The sequence below is a fragment of the Eubalaena glacialis genome, chromosome 16 (assembly GCF_028564815.1).
Source record: "Eubalaena glacialis isolate mEubGla1 chromosome 16, mEubGla1.1.hap2.+ XY, whole genome shotgun sequence".
NCBI lineage: Eukaryota > Metazoa > Chordata > Mammalia > Artiodactyla > Balaenidae > Eubalaena > Eubalaena glacialis.
In genome coordinates, this window is record NC_083731.1 from 86,021,738 (window position 1) to 86,043,447 (window position 21,710).

General features: G+C 49.3%; 1 protein-coding gene across 3 annotated transcripts in view; it reads right to left on the reverse strand.

The window, feature by feature from the left end:
• Positions 1–18,332: 18,332 nt before the first annotated feature.
• Positions 18,333–21,710, reverse strand: part of WASF3 (WASP family member 3) — a 106,432-nt gene continuing 103,054 nt past the window's right edge. For all 3 annotated transcript variants that reach the window (XM_061170965.1, XM_061170964.1, XM_061170963.1), the window contains one exon: positions 18,333–21,471. In XM_061170965.1, the coding sequence (XP_061026948.1) occupies positions 21,314–21,471 (158 nt within the window). In that variant the 3' untranslated portion in view covers positions 18,333–21,313. The remainder of the gene's footprint in view (positions 21,472–21,710) is intronic.

Consider the following 21,710-nt stretch of genomic DNA (forward strand, 5'->3'; position numbering starts at 1 on the left):
AGCGCACGCTCAGTAGTTGTGGCGCACGGGCTTAGTTGCTCCGTGGCATGTGGGATCTTCCCAGACCAGGGCTCGAACCCGTGTCCCCTGCATTGGGGGTGGGGACATGGGTTCCACTGCGCCACCAGGGAAGCCCCTAGAGTGACTATCTTAATGTTAGACAAAGTGGACTTCAAAACAAGAAAAAGTACTTCAAAACATTTATTTTGCTCACAGATCTGCAGTTTTGGCCGGCAGATCTCAGAGTGGGTGGATGTCCATGCCCCAGCGGGTGTCAGCTGTGGCAGTTCACGGTGGGGACTCGAGTCCTCTGAAGGGGTCTTGCCCACTCACGGGGCTGGCAGGCGGTGCTGGCTGCTGGCTGCGACTGTGGCTGGGAGGGGAAATGGAGTTGACGGACCCAATCCACTCTGTCTTCCACAGATGCATTTGGCTGCAAGGAAAGAGGCTTAAATTACTCAAAGAACAGTGGCTGAAATTATAAGGACTTTGCTGTGGAGGGAGGGAGTTGCAGGGTGAAGGAATTCAGTGGCTCAGTGAATCCCAGGCTCTCGTCCAGACCTGGGAAGGGTCTGATGTTTTATCTACTTGCAGAGTCACTGTTTCATGAACGTTGGCTGCCACGGCTCCTGACTTCACACAACAAGATCTCAGGGTGAGAAGGGAGACAACCAAGGGTCTCCTCAGGCTGAACTGCAATCCAGAGCTGGAGAACTGACATGGTCTTGAGTGAAGAAAATACAGGTGAATTACTGATACTGGTCCGCAAGCAACTCCATTCTTTTATCAGAAGGTCAATCTCTTCTCACGAGCTCCACGCTGACTGCTCCCAGGTTCCAACGTGAAACCATGGCTCCATTGGTTCTGTTTCTCCAGGGAATCCTGACCAGTACGGGGACATGAAGACAGCAATGGTTCTGTATCCGGGCAGGCTCACCCTGTTTTATACCTATTTCTCTGGATGGTGGGAAGCGTGCATCAAGCCAGAGTAGCCACAGGACTTGGGAGACCTGGCCCCAGGGGACCCTCACTGTCACACTAGGACATTCACCGGGACCCTCTGCTTCAGCTCTGTCCCGTAGGTCGGGGCTGAATGGCAGAAGGAGGGAGCAGATCCGGCCACAGCCAGGCTCTGGGAAATGGGGCTCCCCACCTCCACTTGCGCATCCCCAGGCCAGGCAAGGTCAGGTGCCACAAGGGACAGGCTCTGTTCCCTCTGCGCCTGCCTTTCTCTGCTGAGCCTTCTTACCAAGCACACACGGCAACGTAATCCTTCTCACAACACCAGCCTGCCCGGAAGCTTCGGCCCTTGGTGCACCTCGGTTGGAAGACTTTACTGCTCAGAGTGAATGAGGCCAGGCCCCCAAGATGCAGAGCGGACAGGGCAGGAGACGGAGAGTGCGCTCAGCTGGGAGGAGCCCAGCCACGTGGAGGGTTTGCGTGGGGAGTAGATCAGGGTCAAGAGCAGAACTGAGGCGTCCACCTCCTAGAGCCCGGCGCTGAGAACCCGTGGGACCGGTGGATGCAGGGCAACTTCCTGCCGACGCTGTCGGCCTCCACAGGTGGGTCGTGGCTTCAAAAGAGACTGGAACTGAGAGATGATAATCTCGTCTCACCCACCGTGCCCTCAACGGAGCTGTGTTGTTACTGAGGCAGCTCAGTTGAGATTTCCACACTGTAACGTGTTTAGAATCAAAGCCACTGATTCAGAAGAAATCCTCCGAAACCTTACATGGAACAAGCCCGCCTGCTCCGCTACTTTGCACAGGTACCCTAACCTCCAACACCAGAGGGCCAGTTGGTATGTGCGCGTTTCATTCTGCTTCTGGGAGAAAAGAAAAGTACTCAGAAGTCTTCAGCAAGGTGAAGCACGAAACCAGAGAGCCGTAATGAACCTGCTGGCAGGAAGATTACGGTGGATAAAGGGGTTTCTCAGACCCAAGTCTGTAGCTAGCAGAGGTGGGAACCAATTCATTCTTTCACTTGAAGTGCCTTTGGCCATTCAGCTGCTGAGTCCAGGAGACTCAGGGTCCCCTCTCTCCCACAGTGTAAGTGGTCCTCCTCCCATCGGCCCAGGGATGGGAACGGGGTGCGGGGGCCAGGGAGGTGAGGGAAAGGGGACAGGGGTGCACGCGGTGAAGCACGGCCAGAATCCTCCCTCGCCATCCTGGGAGGCCGGCCCTCCCTCCCTCCCTCTCCAGCCCCCAAAGCACAGGTGCAGGTAAGCCTGTGGCTTTCCTCCTCCACCCAGCCCCCATCCCAGCCTGCCCATGGGCCACGGCAGCCTCAGCTGGCCGGTCCAGCTTGCCCTGGTCTCGGTTTCTCTTTTACGACAGCCTGGCAGCTCCGAACGTGGAACTTACTTACTGTGCTTTTTGTGACTTCTGTTTCTGAGTCAGCGGCTCCGTGGAGCAGATGCTGGGGGGAAACGCTTCCAGGTCAGGGAGGCGCTCACCCAGCGCTGCTCGGCTTGAAGTGACAGCCGCCTTCACTTAACTCGCAGCTCTGTCCACACAGCCCCCAACCCCCCATCGAGGCCTCTTAAAGGGTCCTTCATGCCCATCAGGCAGCGGCTAGAGAGCAGACGAGGGCTGCGTGACACAGCATCCTGCCTCTGAGGACCCCCTGCTCAGACCCACGTCTGGATGCAGAAGTGACGGCCTGCAGGTGGAGGAGGACGATTTCACACCTGCTCCACCCAGGCAGGAGCGAGGACCCAGGCGGGGCGCCCGCACCACCCCCTCTCCCAGGCTCCAGCAGGGGCACGTTCCGTGCGGTAGGAAATGCCTACTTTCAGGCAGAAATAGCCTTGGGAAGCAGAAGTTTTGGGTTAGACCACTCTGATTGCACACCCTACACTCAGAAGGCTCAGCTGGAGGGCGGGGAAGCCGGTGGGCTCCAGACCCCGGGGTGGAGGACGGGCCCCGCGGCAAGGCCCACCTGGGCCGGGCAGCTGGTCACTTGAGGGCAGGGGATGACAAGGCAGGTGGGAGGCCCCGCAGGGGTGCTGAGGGACCCTGCGCCGGGTGACCTCTCATCCTGGTCCTTTCAGACGCATCCAGGCAGGACGCTGCCGAGGTGCCCAAGGCAGTGCTGCCCGCCTGGGGAAGGTCCCTGCGCTTCTCCGTGAACTAGCTTCCCAGCGGGTTCCCAGCCAGCTGGTTCCCGACGGCACGTGTAGCAGCGGCGCTAAAATCCATTTATCGCTGGATTTAGGTCCACCGCTACGGAGTAGGCATCACTCTCACCTTGTTACAGGCGAGGAAACTGAGGCTCAGAAACCGTACGTGACCTGCCCAGGGCCACGCAGCCAGCGAAGGGCCGATGGGTGACCAGAGCTCCGGCCATAGGCAGGGCCCTGCTCCCCACTCTACCTCCATGACCGCTCCTCCCCTAATCCCACCCTCTCCTGATTACTGCAGCGTTACAGTGAGTCTTAAGTAGGAGCGTCAGTCCTCTGACTTTGCTTCCTCCGTCAACATCGTGCTGGCCGCTCTGTGCTTTGCCTCTTCTCAGACCACCTCTCAGACCAGCACTGGCCCAGCCACACCCTCTCCTGAGACCAGCCCCCCTGCACCGCACCCTCTGGCCAGGCCAGGCGCCTGCCTGCCCGTCCTCCAGGAATAGTGGCCGCTGTATAGACCGGTGCCAGCCCACAGCCTGGCGAAGGTCTTGTTTTGTCTTAGTCTCTGGTTTCCCCCCAGCAGACTGCGGGTTCCTGCGGGACCGCCATGTGGGAGGGGGTCCCTGTCCTAATCCTTTGTCCAGGATTGCCCCCTCTTGCCCAGCCAAGAAGCAGTAGCTGTTCTTTCATACCTCTTACCTCTGGACTCCTCGGGGTCCTCTTAAGGAATTAACCACCTGGTAGGACTTTACCTGTTAGAATTAACCACCTTGTCTTGTTCTACTTAATAATTCTTTATAGAATTCCCTGGTGGTCCAGTGGTTAGGATGCCACATTTCCACTGTGGGGAGCACAGGTTCAATCTCTGAGGTAAGATCCCGTAAGCTGCAAGGCCAAAAAAAAAAAAAAAAATCTTTATATTAAAATACCCCTGTTCAAATAACCAGTACAGTTTCTGTCTCCCAATTGGACACTGACAGCCCCCCAGCAGAGCTCAAGGCTGGCAAGAGGGGGAATGTCTCTGGCAGACTCCCCACCCCAGGGCACAAAGCAGAGTGGGGATAGGGGGTTGGGGGGGTGGGGTGTGCCTGTGGAGATAAGGGACAATCACTCAACAACGAACCAAGGGTGAAATAAAAATATTTTCAGATGAAAAGAATGAGTTTTTTTCCATCAGCAGATCCTCACTAAAGCAAATTCTAAAATAACATACTTCAGGACAGAACGAAATGATCCCAGATGGAAGGTCTGAAATACGCAAAGAAAGGACGAACAAAAATAATGATAAATATTGGGATAAATCTAAAAGGACACGAAACAATGCTATCTATCTTATGAGGTTAAGAAAAAGGAACATGCAAGTCAGATGGGGGGGAGCTATGGACAGAATCGTATTTCCCCAAAATTCACACGTTGAAGCCCTACCCGCACTGTGATACCATTTGGAGTCAGGGCCTTTGGGAGGTGATTAAGTTATGAGAGGGGCCCTCATGACGGGATCGGTGCTCTTATAAGAAGAGACCCCAGGGACTTCCCTGGCCGTCCGGTGGTTAAGACTCCGCCTTCCAGTGCAGGGGTGCAGGTTCGATCCCTGGTCGGGGAGCTAAGGTCCCACATGCCTCCTGGCCAAAAAACCAAGACATAGAACAGAAGCAATATTGTAACAAATTCAATAAAGACTTTAAAAATGGTCCACATCCAAGAGTAAATCTTAAACAAACAGAAAAAGAGACCCCAAACAGCTCTCCCTCTCCCCCACCCCTGCTGTGTGAGGACACAGTGGGAAGGCGGCCGTCTGCAAACCAGGAAGGGGGGCCGCACCAGAATCCAGCCACACTGGCACCCTGATCTTGGACTTGCAGCCTTGAGAACTGTGAGAAAATACATTTCTGCTGTTTAAGCCACGCAGGCTGTGGTACTTCATTACGGCAGCTGAGCTAAAACAGGGATAAATGCTGCAAAGACCCCTGTATTGTCCTGAAGGAGTGAGCAGACAGGGCTGGCACCCAGGTGACGTGAACCTGTACATCATCCCAAGTGAATTGGCCACTAGGGTTCTGATTGGTCCGTGTGTGTCATAAAACAAATATTTTTATTACCTCTGCGGAAAATTATTGACTAACTTTAGACTTTGATAAATTAAGCTTTCATATTGTAATTCTTAGAGTAATGACCCATTAAAATTTTTCCATTTAAAACACAGAAACTGTCAGAATGAGGAAAAAATCCAAATATTTGCTAACAAGAGGCATATCTAAAACATAAGAATACAGATGTTGAAAGTAAAAGGACAGTAAAAGATGCTGTTAATGCTGGAGGATGTTAATCAAAAAAAAAAAAAGCCACTGGAGCATTATAAATATTAGACAAAATAGATTTAAGGCAAAGATAATCACCAGAATGAAGCTCGTGTCATAATGATAGAAGCTCTTTTAGTAGAACAATGTCAGTTTGGTTAAAAGAACAAGTTCCAGAATCAGTCTGTTCAAATTCCAGCTCGGCTACTTACCATAAGTGTAATCTTCAGCAAATTGCTTAGTCTCTCTATTCTTCAGTTTCCACACGTAAATGGGATACTAATAGTAACTACCTTGTAGGATGGTTAAGAGGATAACAGAGTTAGCATATATTTAAAGCACTTAGAACAATGCCCGCCATGTTATGTACATAGTAGGCATTACACACATAGGGCATGAAATTACAAACCCTAATAACATGCATCAAAATATGTGAAGAAAAGTTTAACAGAACTGCAAAAATGAATAGATACCAGTCCAAATTCTCAATGGGCTATTTTAAACACATCCTCTGAGTGATTAAAAATGCAGTAGCAATATGGAAGAGTTGACAATACAAAAAGTCAATGGACACATAAAACACTGCATCCAATAACCTATACGTTATTTTCCAAAATTTGCTGTATACTGGGTCTTAAAGTGAATCTCATCAAATTTCATACAAAGCATGTGTGAAATCATGAGAAACATGTCCTAGAACTACATGCAATAAAGCTAGAAATCAAAAACAAACCAAAAAACCTAGAAAATACTCATTTGGAAATTAACATTTCTAAATAATTCACACAAGTTGGAAAATATCTTGAACTGAGTGCACCATCACTCCCCACTGTACAGAGAAGGAAACTAAAGAATCGCTCATTTGAGTAACTTGCCCAAGGTCACAGAGCAGAGGCAGGATTTGAACCCCAGAAGCCCGATTCTAGAGCCTCACTCTTTACTGTCGTACTTTACTGTTTCCCTTAATTGTAGAAAAATAAGGTGACTGTTATGATGGTGAGCAGCAGTCTTTCATCTCTAGATCACCATGTCCAGCATATCAAAAGGCCTTTATACATTTAAAAATAATTGATCAGTTTTTTTTAGGTAGGTGAACATTTACTTGGTTACAAAATTGACAGGTACTGAAAGAGGAACGTAGCAGAGATTCCCCTCCCCACCCCCAGACAGCCGGGTGCCCTCCAGAGGTAATGCTGTCACAATCTTATGGGTCCTTTCAGAAATATTTTATGCACATATAAACAAAGACATATTTTTTTCTTTTTATCTAATAAATAGCATATATGCACATTTTTCTGCTTTGTCTCTTCACTTTAATGATATATCTTGAAAATCACATTAATGCATTTGAAACATCCTCGTTCTTTGTACAGTTGCAGAGTATTCCATTGTGTATATACTATAATGTAATCCATAGTCTGTTGCTAGAACAGTAGGTTGTCTCCAATCTTTTGTTATTTTAAACCATGCTGTGGGGAATATGTCATTTTGCACATGTTCAGTTAAGTCTGAAATACCTATCTGTCCCAGTTACTGGAATCTGTCTCAGTTCCTAAAGATGCATAACCAGTTACACCAAATCTGAGTAACCTAAAATGATGACATTTATTTTTGCTCACAGATCTGCAGTTTTGCCCTGCTGAGCTCAGTCAGGATGGATGTCCCTGCCTCAGCAGGTGTCAACTGTGGCAGTTCATGGCGGGGACTCTGAAGGGGTCTTGCCCACTCACGGGGCTGGCAGGCGATGTTGGCTGCTGGCTGGGACCATGGCTGGAACCAGACTTTGCATGTGGCCCCTCAGGTGGCCTGGGCTTCCTTACAACATGGTGGCAGAGCCCAGAGGTGGGTTCTGAGGGAGAGCCAGGCTTCTTGCCTTTGTGACCTTGCCTTGGAAGTCAGGCCTGCAGTGAGGCAGCCCCCAAGTCCCATCAGATCCAAGGGGAGGGAAATAGAATCCACCTCTTGACAGTGGAGGGGCAAAGTGCTGGAGGAGAACATGGGGCTGGAAATACTGTCCTCACACTTTTGGAAAATCCACTCTAGATGTGGATTTGCTTGATCACGCGTATGTAGTCTTTTTTTTTCTTTCTTGTCCTTCTTTGTTGGCATTGCCTACCATTGTTACTATTATTACTATTATTATTATTATCATCTTGGCTGTGTTGGGTCTTCATTGCTGTGCGCGGGCTTTCTGTAGTTGTGGCGAGCAGGGGCTACTCTTTGTTGCAGCGTGCAAGCTTCTCATTGCGGTGGCTTCTCTTGCTGCGGAGCACGGGCTCTAGGCGTGTGGGCTTCAGTAGTTGTGGCGCATGGGCTTAGTTGCTCTGTGGCATGTGGGATCTTCCCCGACCAGGGATCGAACCCGTGTCCCCTGCATTGGCAGGCGGGTTCTTAACCACTGCGCCACCAGGGAAATCCCCATTATTTAAAAAAAAATTTTATTGGTGTATACTTGATTTATCAACACAGTGTTGTGTTAGTTTCTGATGTACAGCAAAGTGAATCAGTTATACATATACATATATCCACTCTTTTTTAGATTCTTTTCCCATACAGGTCATTACAGAGTATTGGAAGAGTTCCCTGTGCTATACAGTAGGTCCTTATTAGTTATCTATTTTATATATAGTAGCGTGTGTATGTCAATCCCAATCTCCCAGTTTATCCCTCCTCCTCCCCCCGGTTTCCCCCCTGGTAACCATGTTTGTTTTCTACATCGGTGACTCTATTTCTGTTTTGTAAATAAGTTCATTTGTGTCATATTTTAGATTCCACATATAAGCGATATCACATGATACTTGTCTTTCTCTGACTTACTTCACTATGACAATCTCTAGGTACAGTCCATGTTGACAGATGTTTGCTAACTGCCCTTTGGAGAATGTGTCCCAATTCACTCCTAACAGCAGGGCGCGAGAAACACATGCAGGACAGATTGAGTGAAAGAACGGGTGAGTGGATGAGCCGCAGGAGTGAAGCTGGTGCACCTTGTGGCCACTGGGGGGCGGAGCTTCCCCGGCGAAGCGCAGGGCGGCGCCCTCGGGAGGCTCCTTAGCACTTGGTGACACGCGCTTTAGCAGAGGGAGGCCGGAAGCTCCCTGCGTCCGGTCCGTACTTCGGGGTCACACCGCACGGATGCCTTGGTGGACGGAAGAGGGGAGGCGGGATCACAGATATCCGTTTCTCTAGCTCATCTGTACAGGGGGCGTCTGTTCCCCGTGGAGAGTCCTCCCCAAACCACAGGACCGGGACTCAGAACCCACCTGTCTTCTGCAGGGGCCTCAGGGGGTGATGCAGTTCCTTTAAAGGCAGGTTTCCAAAGGCCTCCGTGTTAAGCCGGGGGTCGCTCCACCCCGGGAGAACAGGAGATGCTGCTCTGCGGGCCAGAAGCTGTGCGGATGCTGAGCCCCACGCTCCGGCTGTTGCCCAGGTGATTCCAGGGGCGCCGCTCCTCGCCCCGTCCCCCCCGCGTGCAGAATCCTCAGTCGCTTCCAGGGACCCCAGACCAGAGACCCCGAGACCACGGGGCTTGTGGGCTCCGGGCGTGGCATCCCAGGGGCAGCAACACCCACTCTGCAGCCATCTGCCCACACGGTCTGTTTGCGGAACCTCACATCCTGAGATGCAGGCCCGCCATGGTGTCATCATCATACAGATGCCTATTCCTGGCAGACCCACTTCTGCCCTCCAGGCCTGCCGAGTCCGCCCTCCAAAACACCCACCTTCCCGTCTTCCTGCCCGGCCCAGAGCACGGAGGGCGCCTGTGCACGAGCTGCGAGCATTTCCCACGGGCGGAACCCACCCGCGGGCGAGGCCAGGCGGGGTGGCCGGATCCGCGCCCCAGGCAGGTCCACGGCCAGCTCCCCGCCTCCCTAGAAACCGCTCCTCAGACGCTGGCAGGGCACGAAGCAGTACGTCTTGACAACGCAGCAGCTTTGAGGTCAGGACGATTCCATTGCGCACAAACTTTCCAAAAACTTGAAGAGATGGGTGCGTGCACCCCCATCCCATGGGGATGTCCACGTCCACCACTGAGACCCGCGCGGGGCTCGGGACCTGCTGGAGTCAGGGAGGGTTCCGGGAAGCAGCACAGCGCCTCGGGACATCCAACAATTTGCTTTTAGTCCAAAGTGGGGGACCAGCAGCCCTCTTCGGCTGAGCCCTGCCGCCTACCATGAAGAGGCCACGTTGACACTTGCACGGACTCATCTAGTTCTGGGGTCCATTTGCGCCCCAGCCCCTCACTTCCCACCTTGCAGTCCAGCCTCAGTCCAGCAGTGGTGAAGGCTGCCCAACGAGTCCTGCAAATTCCTGCAACGCCTGGGAAGGCGGGAGAGCGGAGTCCCATCAGGAAGGCCTGGTTTGAACCTCAATCCTGGGACCCTGGGCGGGTCACGTGGCCTCACTCTTCTCACCTACGAAATGGATCACAGTCTCCACCACACAGAATCACTGTGTTCAGTCACTCAGCACATGCAGCCATCCTAGCGTGAGGCCTGCCACGGGGGGTGGGGGGGGGGGGTCAGCCCCTGCGCCAGTCCCGCCACTCTGGCCCTGCCCTGACCTTACAGCTCCCAGCCCTGATGCCTTCATCCACACGGGAGATGCAGGCGTCCTGGCCACACTCACAGCAGAGAGGGGTCACGCTGAGACTCAGCACCAAGGCCGACGGGGCTCACGGGCCTCCCTCCAGCTTCCCCCTCCGCGCTCTGTTTCTCCAGCTGACATGGACGGGCCCCTGGGGCCACGGCACTTGCTTCTCCTGCATCACCTGTGCTGGGGAGCAGGCTGAGTGTCAGGCCCCGAGTGCCGGCTCCATCAGGGCCCAGCCCCGCCTGACTCTCTGCTGGACTAAATGGATGCTGTACTTCGCACTGCCCCCTGCGCTGGTGGCTCCAGGCCACAGAGGGGTGGGCTGCTCTCCTCTCCAAGCCGTGGCTGGCCTCTCACTGCTCCCTATACACATCCACTAAGGAGTCTGAACACGGGGAAGCCTGCCTCTACCCTCGCAGTCCTGAAGCGAGGCCTCTGTGCTAACTTCCTTCCGGGATTGCTTTCTTGCAGTGGCCTCGGAACAGACAGCGCTGCTCCCTCCTTGGCCGCGAGGCTGGGCACGAGTCCAGCGGGCAGGGCCGGGAGGGGTGGGCAGGCTCCAGCAGGTTCCCTGGGCCCCCAGGCTGAGCACAGGCAGTCTTTTTCGTGCAGAGGTGGAGGGCCCGCCGGGGCGTTAATCAGTCTCTGACCGCCTGTCTTAGCAGAGGGCACATAACCACGTTACTAGGTGTGGGGCTGACTGGAGGATGTCTATTCTGCTTCCCATTTACAGTCAGTTACCAAATGGGAAAGGACAGCCTAGGGCGCTCCCCATCCCCAGACCGGTGGTTAGGGACCCACCCGCCTGGGTCAGCTCTGCAGACCAACTGTACCCGGGGCGAGGAAGCCCCCTTCCCCGCTTCCCCGCCCCACGTGACGGGCCCAGACCCCACAGCAGCATCTTTGTAAGACACGCGACCCAAAGAAAATCAAGGAAGTGCTTGCACTCTTTCACGCCGCCTTTGACGCTGCCCGTCTCCGCAGGGCCGAGGGGTAGGGCACCCCCCGCCATCATAACCTGCCCCACAAGCTGGTTTTATGGGCCATGAAGTGAGATAAGGGACCCTTTAAGAGCGGGGTGCTCACAGCCCCAGGAGAGAAGTCCCGGGAGCTTGGGGCCAATTCACACACCTGCGTGCATCACGCCACCTTGTTCCCACCCCAGGGACCCCACGGCGGTAGAAACAGAGCAGAGAATCAGACTAACATCTCCCAGTCCAGCCGCGGGAGGACGAAGCCCTGTCCAGTGAGTGACATCAGTGGGGACAGCCCCCAGGCAAGGATCAGGCCCCAGCATTTGTCTTCCCAGGTACTGAAGCCAAGAGCTCAAAGGGGCTCCTAAATTACCTGCCCCGGGACCATAACATCTCCCAGGTGCTTTGGGCAGCCAAGACCCATCGATATAAACAAGTGAGAAGCTTGGTGGAGGTGCCGAGCCGCAGGCAGGTTTGGAAACGAAGGGACAGACGCCCTGAAAGGAACATGGAGCAGGGCCACCGGATGTGAAATTAGGGATGGCGATTCTGCATCCCTGCACCTGGGGTCCAAAGACGAAGATGACCAGGAGGGACTCAGCTCGCCCCTGTGGGCACCAGGGCTGCACATAGCCTCCTTCAGGCACTAGAGTGGCAGCCCCTTACTGTGGTCCGGGGCCCAATGTCCAGTCCATTTGGTGCCTCAGCCAGCTGAGCAACAGCCTAGGTCACTGCAGGTGGCATCTCTGGGTTCCTATCAACCATGTAAAGGCGGGTGCTGAGCTGGTGTTTCTTGAACTTTGGTGTCCCTAGGAATCACTTGCATGACGGGATAAACTGTGGATTCCAGAGTCTCGTGCTCAAGGTTTGGGAGAGGGCCCGGAAATCTGCATTTTAACACGCATCCCAGGTAACTTTGAGGTGGGTGGGGTGAGGACCGCCCTGGGAGAAAACCCCGACTCTGCTGGTAAGACAGGGAAGGGGCGTCTGGCCTGGCTCCTCCTCCCCCACCCCATCCCCCCGCATTCAGGAGCGTCCTCTGTTAACTGCCTTGGGCCTCTGTGCCCCCAGCGTTGCCTCAGAACCCGCTGTGGCCGCCAGCTGGCCGCTGGGGCCGGGGGAAGTAGAGGAGGCGGGAGCGACCTGGAGGGGATTACGAGCTCTGCCTCAAAGCACAGGCCGCTGAAACTCTCTAACTTACAAATCAAACGAATGCCTAGGTCCTTGAAATATTTCAAAGGAGCTCAAAGGTAACAACACCCTACCTTAATTATCAAGGTCGTAAAGTCTCGATTTCGAGAGGGTACATGTCGAGCCACCGTCACGCGCGCACGCAAAAGACAACGTCTGATCCACGCAAACGCTAAGTTACACTCACGTCTGCAGGATGTGAAGGCTGCATGCTCTTCAATTGCTTGACTTCAGTTTAAACTGGTTTTAGGCCAGAACAGCCGAGGCACATCCTAGAATATAAAATGCTTTTAAATGTCACTTCATGGGAAGGCTTGGTAGGCTTTAAATTACTTGGTAGACTTTAAATTACTCTCAAAGGGCATATTTTCTTCATTTTTCTTCACTGTGAATCAGCTACCAATTCACCACCTCTAGCTAATCATGGTGCTGTGTTTGAAGCTAATTACTCAAATCACAAATGTGCAGGATGAATGCAGTGGGGGATTTGGAAAGACGACAGAGGCAAATATTCACAACAGAGCTATTGTGTTTTGGCAAATACATGTCCAGCAGGTGTCAGCTCTGTGAAGAAAGTGTACTTTGAAAGCAAATCTCTTTCTCATCTAAGTCCTTGTCAAGATACCTCTACGAGTTACTCACACCTGCAAATTCAATATGTAAGTCTTCTCAAGCTTTGACATACCTCTGTGTTAGCACTGCCTTTGCAGAATACAAAATTAGCGCACAGTACAATGTGCTGTAACAGTGTGAATGCTTCTTGGTCTAAAGATAAGAAAATCAGAGAGTGATGATGTCAAGCAGTGGTTCTCAAACTTTTAAGTAGTAAAACCATGTTTTCAAATGAACCCCCAATAACAGAATTTACATTTCTAACACTCAATGAAAACATTAAGGTTCTTTGGGGAACATAAAAATTTGAGACTGGGGTTAAGGGTGGCAATTTGCAAAAGTAGTTTCAATCTCCACATTATTTATGTACTGTGTTTTGCTTGCAGTTTAGAGAATATCCTGATTCATAGACATAAGGAGATGCATACAGCAAGTGTTTCAGAGCACACCATGCGTGCAATCCTTCTATACCACATGAATAAAGATATCCCAAGTTTTGTTGCAGAGTCCTTGCAAAAACAAGTTTGCCTGGTAGAATATCTGAACCGTTGGTGGTCTTCTGTTATATTTTGGTATTCAACAACAGTCTGCATTTTTAAAAATCACATTTAAAAAAATTTTAAAAATAAACATTGCATCAAATATTTACAGACTGAGGGCTCCTGTGAATGAAGGACTAACCCATTCTAGACCAATTCTTTACAGAAAACAATTATAAACTGGACAAAATAGACCTCACAACTATTTAAGGCACTGGAGAGAAATCAAAAAGACAGTAGAGGAAGTTGATGCTTTGAAGGAAAGAAGTTTGGTGCATTTCCTGTTTTTTAATGGCTTTTTTGCCTGAGGACAGGCTCCATCCTGCCAAGCAGGGCAGCTAAACTTGAATAGAAACCCCAAAGCCTTGCTGGCTTATCCCAAAGTCTACTGGCTTAAAGAATAAGAGGACCAAGTTCAGAGTGACCAGAGCAGATAGAAAGTGAAGGAGGATCCAAGAAAGGAGAGCCAGAGAAGGCACCCAAACATTCTGTGTAAAACTGCCCACCTCCTGTTGATCCTGCAACTAGGCATGAGCAAGGCAAACTCCAGGCAGCCTGACTAAGCTAAAAGAACTTAAAAGATTTCTGCTGTTATACATTGCAAGGGGAGTGGGGAAGCATTGGGAGCTTAATTCTAGCCATGTTAACTGTCTCTCTTAAAAAAAAAATTGGCACTTCTCAGAGGAACATAATGGAATCCAGAATCTCTAAAATGTATGTTATTCACCACGTTTAGGATACAAACCCAAACTACTAGGCATTGTGCACTCAAGAGAAGAGGCCATCAATAGAGATTCATCCTGAAAAGATCCAGATGTTGGAATTAGCAGGCAAAAATTTTTAAAGAGCTAGTGTAACTATGTTCAAAGATGTAAAGGAAAATAATTTTTTTTTTTTTTTGCCGTGCCGCGAAAATGCAGGATCTTAGTTCCCCGACCAGGGATCGAACCTGCGCCCCCTGCAGTGGAAGCTCGGAGTCTTAACCGCTGGACCACCAGGGAAGTTCCAGAAAAGAAGCTTATAATAAATGAACAAGTAGGAAATCTCAGCAGAGAAACAAACTATAAAAAAAGAACCAACAGCAAATTCTAGAATGGAAAAAAAACAATGAATAAAAGATTTACTAGATGGGCTTAAGAGCAAATTATAGATGACAGACAAAGATTCAGTGAACCTGAAGATGGAGACATAAAAATCATCCAATCCGCAAAACAGAGAGAAAAGAATTTTTAAATCAAATGAGTCCCAAGCAACTGTGGGCCAACATCAAAAGGTCTAACACATGTATACAGGCAGACCTCGGAAATACTGCAGGTTTGGTTCCAGGCCACTGCAATAAAGCGAGTCACATGAACTTTTTGGTTTCTCAGTGAATATAAATTTATGTTTACACTATACTGTAGTCTATTAAGTGTGCACTAGCAATATATCTAAAAAATAATGTAAATACCTTAATTTAAAAATACTTTGTTAAAAAATGCCAAAACAATTAACAATAGTAACATCAAAGATCACTGATCACAAACCACCATAACAAATATAATAATGAAAAAGTCTAAAATATTGAGACAGTTACCAAAATGTGACGCAGAACATGAAGTGAGCAAATGCTGTTGGAAAAATGGCGCCGACAGACTTGCTTGAGGCAGGGTTGCCACAAAGCTTTGATTTGAAAAAAATTCAGCATCTGCGAAGTGCAATAAAGCAAAGCACAAAACGACGTCTGCCTGTAATAGCAGTATAAGAAGGCAAGTATGGAAAGGGGCAGAAAATATATTTGAAAAAATAATGTCCAAATATTTCCCAGATTTCATGAAAGACATTAATTTACGGATTCAATATCAGTGAACCCCAAGCAGGATAAATACAAAGAAAATCACATCTAAGGATGTGGCGCAACATTGCTGCTGATGATAAAACAGTATATCCACTTTGCAAAAGTCTGGCAGTTTCTTATAAAACTAAACAGGCACCTACCTATGATACAGAAATTTCACTCCTAGATAGTTATCCAAAGATAGATGAACACATATGTCCAGAAAGGACTTGTGTAAGTCTTATCCAAAAAAATGGGTAAACCCACTGTGGTATATTCATACAAAGGAACAGTACTCAGCAAGAAAAAGGAACTAAAAATTGACACATGCAATAACATGAATGAATTTCAAAAACATTCTGCTCAAAGAAGCCAGATGCAAAAGGGCACGTACTGTTTTATTCTATATAGATGAAGTTCTAAACAGGCTAAATTAACCCATGGAAAACAAACAAACAAAAAGCTAGAACAGTGGTTGCTCTGGGAACTGGAATAGGAGAGAATTGACTCTGAAAGGGCCCGAGAGAACTTTCTGAGGTCAGAGTAATGTTTCTATCTTGATGGGATTTGCATTACACGAGGGCACACACTGTAAAACTCATTAAATGGTATACCTAAGATGTGTGCATTTCACTCTAAGTATCTTTTACCTTAAAATATTAAATACAAATATTAAACTCTAATTTATGATATACTGAAGTGCTCAGGGGTGAAGTATACTGGAACTTTGAAATGCATAAAGTAAGGTGGATGGATGGATGGATGGATAGATATGGGTGCACGGGCATTTACTGAACAGGTCTGCTGTGGAACAGGGGTGCCACAGTTTGAGAATAAGACTTAAGAGACCAAGTTCTGCAACCCAAGCAATGGCCAGATTCTCCATCTTTAAGGCTAGGGAGCTGGACTAGCCTAGCACTAAGAAGCCTTCTAAATATAATATAAATAAATAAGTAAAACCGACCTAAGTAAAACTAATACATTACACAGAGTATTAGTACTAAGGAATGAGGCTGTCAAGATCAATGAATAACCAACAGGCTGCAAATATGGAGAGATTTTCTACACGTTTGAAGCTGCAGCTGTGGTGGCTTAAAAAGCCCCCTCAGGGGCTTCCCTGGTGGTGCACTGGTTAAGAATCCGCCTGCCAATGCAGGGGACACGGGTTCGAGCCCTGGTCCGGGAAGATCCCACATGCCGCGGAGCAGCTAAGCCCGTGAGCCACAACTACTTAGCCCGTGTGCCACAACTACTGAAGCCTGCGTGCCTAGAGCCTGTGCTCCGCAACAAGAGAAGCCACCGCAATGAGAAGCCTGCACACCGCAACGAAGAGTAGCCCCCGCTCGCCGCAACTAGAGAAAGCTCACGCACAGCAAGGAAGACCTGATGCAGCCAAAAAAAAAGCCCCCTCGGTCCTGAGTACTGGGCCCAGGAAGGTCTCCCCCCTATTTGTACCCCACCTCATGACACCCCCCTTCTTCTTGCTCCATTTCACTGATACTTGGCTTCCATGGTCACCTGTCACGGTCTTTCCACTCGGCGAACACCAATGCTGTCCCCGCTATTGAGAAACCCCCTCCCTGCCCTTGGCTCCCAGCTAATTTCTGTCCATTCCTAGACCTCAGCTTCCCTTGGTCCAGTCTAGACTGAGCAGACCTCACCTCACCCCTGACTAAAGTACACGGACGATGATCGAAATTACTTATTCGACAACATAAAACGTCTTTCTCTTCAGACGAGATGCTCCATGAGGGTTAAGACCGACCTGTGCCTCATCTTCAGCAAGTGGCCTGCAGATGCCGATGGCCAACATTCCCCTCTGTCGGCAAGGTGTCCGGCACAGTTCTGTGCGCTTTACACGGGTTATTGCATTTACACTCTTCTTAAGCCTTCGAATGTGTGTTGACAAAGCCTTCTCTTCTGCTCTGCAAACGACCATCAGTCAGTAAAGATGTACGGATCCCTATGAAGTGCCAGGCGCTGTGCTCAACAAACAGGCTGTAACAGTAAACACGAGGCCCCACGTCTGTGCTGCGGAGCCCAGGCTGTTGGGAACACACCCAGATAGAGTGGGAGCCGAGCATCCAGGGACAAGGACTAATAAGGAGGAAATACGGGGTACCTGGCAAAATGCTTCATGTTTTAAAAATTGCAGGGCTTCCCTGGTGGCGCAGTGGTTGAGAATCTGCCTGCCAATGCAGGGGTCACGGGTTCGAGCCCCGGTCTGGGAGGATCCCACATGCCGTGGAGCAACTAGGCCCGTGAGCCACAACTACTGAGCCTGTGCGTCTGGAGCCTGTGCTCCGCAACAAGAGGGGCCGCGATAGTGAGAGGCCCGCGCACTGCGATGAAGAGTGGTCCCCGCTCGCCGCAACTGGAGAAAGCCCTCGCACAGAAACGAAGACCCAACACAGCCAAAAATAAATAAATAAATAAATAAATTTATTAAAAAAAAACATTGCACACAATTCACTTTCGGTGGAAAAAAGTAACTGGAAAATCTGTCATTCATCCAATCACTGCACAAGCAGCTGCTCGCTGTCGTGGGGTCGGGCCGTGCCGGGAGGGCCTCAGGACATGCAGGTGAACGTAGCACACGCGGAGCACACGGCGCGCACGGGCAGCTCGGGGCGGCGGCCACAGCAGCCTCGACGCCAGCCTGCTCCCCCTAAGGCACCCCTCTTACCCCCCGACCCCCTGCAATGCTGCACTTCAGATCCCCCGAGAACCTTCCCCGGGCCAGCAGCTGATCTTCACTCTGTTCCCTCCCATAGGAAGCAGAGAGAATGCCCCTTTCAAAGGGTTACTTTAAGGGTTAAATGGAAGCATCTCAGAAGCAATCAATGCTCCAGAATTATCAGTCGCTATGATAACCGAGACTGGATGCGGTCGAGACGCCTCTGTCTTCTGGGCACGTTGCTTCCTGCTCCGGGAATGGCTTCTTCTTTCTAACTATACCAGTGCTTTCCCGACTCACTCGAGAATCCAACCTGAACTCCTGGCTACACAAGAATTGTGCAGAAATTTAAATGGAAATCAGAGCAGTATCTTCTGTTACCTAATAATGAAAATGCTAATTAAAAGCCCCACCCAACCCCCAACTTCCCCCCCCCTCCCCGCCAAAGATTAAACATACAACACTGTTATAAATAAGCAAAAGTGTTTAGGGTTAAAAGTGTAATTTTATTTAGATGTTACTTGTACATAATCTATAGTAAGATATACAAACAGATAAAAATTATTTACTAGGAGGTTTGTTTTTTTAATACCACTTTAAATTCAATGTACAACGGCATTGGTAATACTGCAAGATGACAGACTCTGGTTTAGAAAACAAAAATTACTTGCTACTGTCGCTGACACATTCCCATGAGTGTTCAAAGGATGAAAATGTATCATGAATTTCAGCTGCAAATTATTACAAAACTTTCACAACCTAGCCACTTGGTGCTCAGAAAAGATTTCGATATTCTAAAAATTTACTGAAATGAAAATGCTAATTCTCCAACAGTATACTTCTACTGAAGAAAAACATAAGTGACCAAATCTTATGGTTTGGGGCCAAAAACAGAAAATCAACCACATCATGGGTGGTTCTGAGGAATCTTCTCATCCCTCTGCCTGCTCTATGACATGAGGAAAAGCTTGTAAGAAATTAAACTAAATACACACGGGGGGAAACGGGACAATTTAAAATAACCTTACAACATACAACTACTTTAAAATGTAAAATCCATGGATATGAAGGATGCATTTACGTTTTTCTCCATTTGTTTTGTAAATACTTTTTGAAAATGAGAACGGACAATTCAAAATAGTCACTTTTTCCTTTTCATGTACTATCATATTAGAAAAAGTCTGGATTTCATTTTTAGAATAAATCAAATGCGCTGAGAAAAATACTGCAAAAAATAATCTAAACTGGATTTTAGTCCTCTCCCCTTCTTTTAAAGGCTACATAACACATCAGGGCAAAAGCTTTTTCACTAGTCAGAATATCAAGTTGAAAATAACTTGTTGATTAAACTACAGGAAGACAACCAATACTTAACAGGCTCATGAATATTTATGAATAAAGTGCCACTAATTTTATTGTAATAAGATATAAATAGAAGAAATCCTGACATGGATTGTAGCTTTATGCATTCTCTCCATCCTGAGGACAGAAGGGACATAAAAAAAACAAAGAAGTATTACCAAATACAAGTTCTAGAATGACACAGGTGATTCCTTATCCAAAGTAAAGCTAAAGACAAAATATTATAAGAAAGACAAAATACGATCAAAATTGGTGAAAGTCCCAAGGAAAATGCCAACACAGCTGGCCTCCGCATTGGGAAAAAAAAGGAGAGAAATTAAAGAGAGAAACTGAAAAGTTCATTAATAACTACTACTTACAGGCAATAAACGTACGGTGACGAGCTCCAAGACACAGAAACTCAAGAACCACGTGCCCAGACAGCTGGCTTTGGCTGAAAAGACTCAGATAACCTGGCCCGGGCACTGGGAAAGGTAATACAGACCTGAGGCTTTTCAGAGTTCCAACCTAGGTGACTAAAAGCCCATCAGGCTGGCCTTACAGGATGACCACGACCTTCCACAGGCCACAAGTGTCCCTTGGGGACACAGACGTGATGGGGGGGCCGGTGACGTCCTGAGGAGAACTCATTAACAAAACCCGGCAGTCGGGGTCCTGCTGACATTCTACCATCCACCCAAACACCTCTGTCTCAGCTACAGATTCCTGGGTCACAACTGAGAGTCGCTAGGACCCACGGTCCGTTTGACACACGGTACAGAAGAAAGAACTGCTCAGTGGGTAAAGTGTCTCGTACATCTGTGAAGTTATATCTGAGATCAAAGCCTGGGGTGTTTATTCCTTCCAAACAAGCAGTTACCCTTCACCCAGCATTACAGAATGTAAGCTCTCATTCATGAATTTCCCAGGGGTTTGCCTTGGGCAGGAAAATCTGCCTGGGCTCACGTGTCACCACGTGGGAGGGGACGAGGAAGGGACATGACCTGCTCCAGCGAAGGGGCGACTCTCCTCTGAGGTACCTGGTCCAGCCTCGTGTGCTGATGACTGTGTGGGAAAGGGACCCATGTGCTTCTAGGACAGAGCGAAGGCTCTACTCGTGCTGGGTCCCTAACTGGCCATAGCACCAGGAAAGGTGAAAAGCTGCCCAAGTCTCCTTTCCCCTAAACTGAAGCTGTCAGGATTCAGACCAGGTGGGGCGAGGTGCCACCTGGCGCCTTCTCTGCAGCACCGAGGCCTCCACGTGGCCTCACTTGGCACATGGCTCCGGAAGAGAGGTTGTGCAGGGCTCTGCACCCGGGGCCATGCTGGGCTCCGCAGCTCCGGGACCACCCGGGTCCGGACGGGCTGGTACCCGAGCTGCAAGGGCTGCCAAGGGTTCTGCGTGCCATCGCAGATGGCAATGGCCCTGAAGGAAGAAGGGCTGTTCTCCGCTTTCATTACTACTGCGCTGCTGAAACCTCTTACAAAACTCATCAACAAGCACTGACTCCGTGGATGCCCACAGGGAATCCTGCCTGAAAAGGGCCAAGTTCACATTTCACAAGAGTGAGCAAAGGAAACGAAATTCTTCAACAGAACATTCCAACTCACAGAGGCTACCAGGCCGAGAAACTGAAAACAGAAACATCTGATTCTCCTACTTGTCTAATCTTTCTCTCTAGAACCAACTTCTTCTTCTGAAACACATTTAAAAAAAAAAGTGGAAACAATATCACTTACTGATGGGAAGACATCAGTCTGACGCACAGTCATTAATCTTGCAAAGACCAGACATCAGGCAGCTTCACAAACACACAGCAAGTCTGCAGGATTTTAATGATCAAGGAGAGTGAACCCAAACTGCACTAAGTACCTTCACGGCCAAGACAAAGGAAGCAGAAGGCTGTTTTCAGGGCAATGCAATAGTTACAGCTTATTTCCTCGTGTGCAGCACGGTTCGCTATGTTTAGTGGCACTTAAGTATTCCACAGTAAGTACTGAAAAACCCAGAATTTTTGGATGTGCAAAAGCAATCTCACATGATTGATACAAAAGTCGCTAAGCTACGGGATTATAATACCACTATCTGGGTGCTGGGACCACAGAAATCGTCAGCACACTGCCCAGCCCGGTCCCCGGGGCGCCAGCCTCAGTCGGACCAGTCATTCTCGTCCAGCTCCGAGTCGTCATCCGAGTCGCTGTACTCGACGGCGATGCGCCGCGACAGGATGGTGGCCACGTCGTCGCCCACGGGCTCGCGCCTGGCCTCCTGTTCCTGCTGTTCCTGAACCTTCTTCAGCTGGATTCCTGGAGACACGAGACGCGGCTTAGAGTGGAACCCCTTGGCTTACTGCTCCAATCACACAGAAACGGACACAAGAGTCTATCCGACTGTTGTTTTCCCTACTGACACTATAAGAAAAAGCTTGAGAAATTTGAGGGGAGAAGCTTGGGAAATAGAGTCTCATGACCAAGAAAAAAGAAATGTGTAAAGTCGTAACATTCTTTACAGCGATGTGTTGAAATGTAAGAAAGTCAGTTACGAT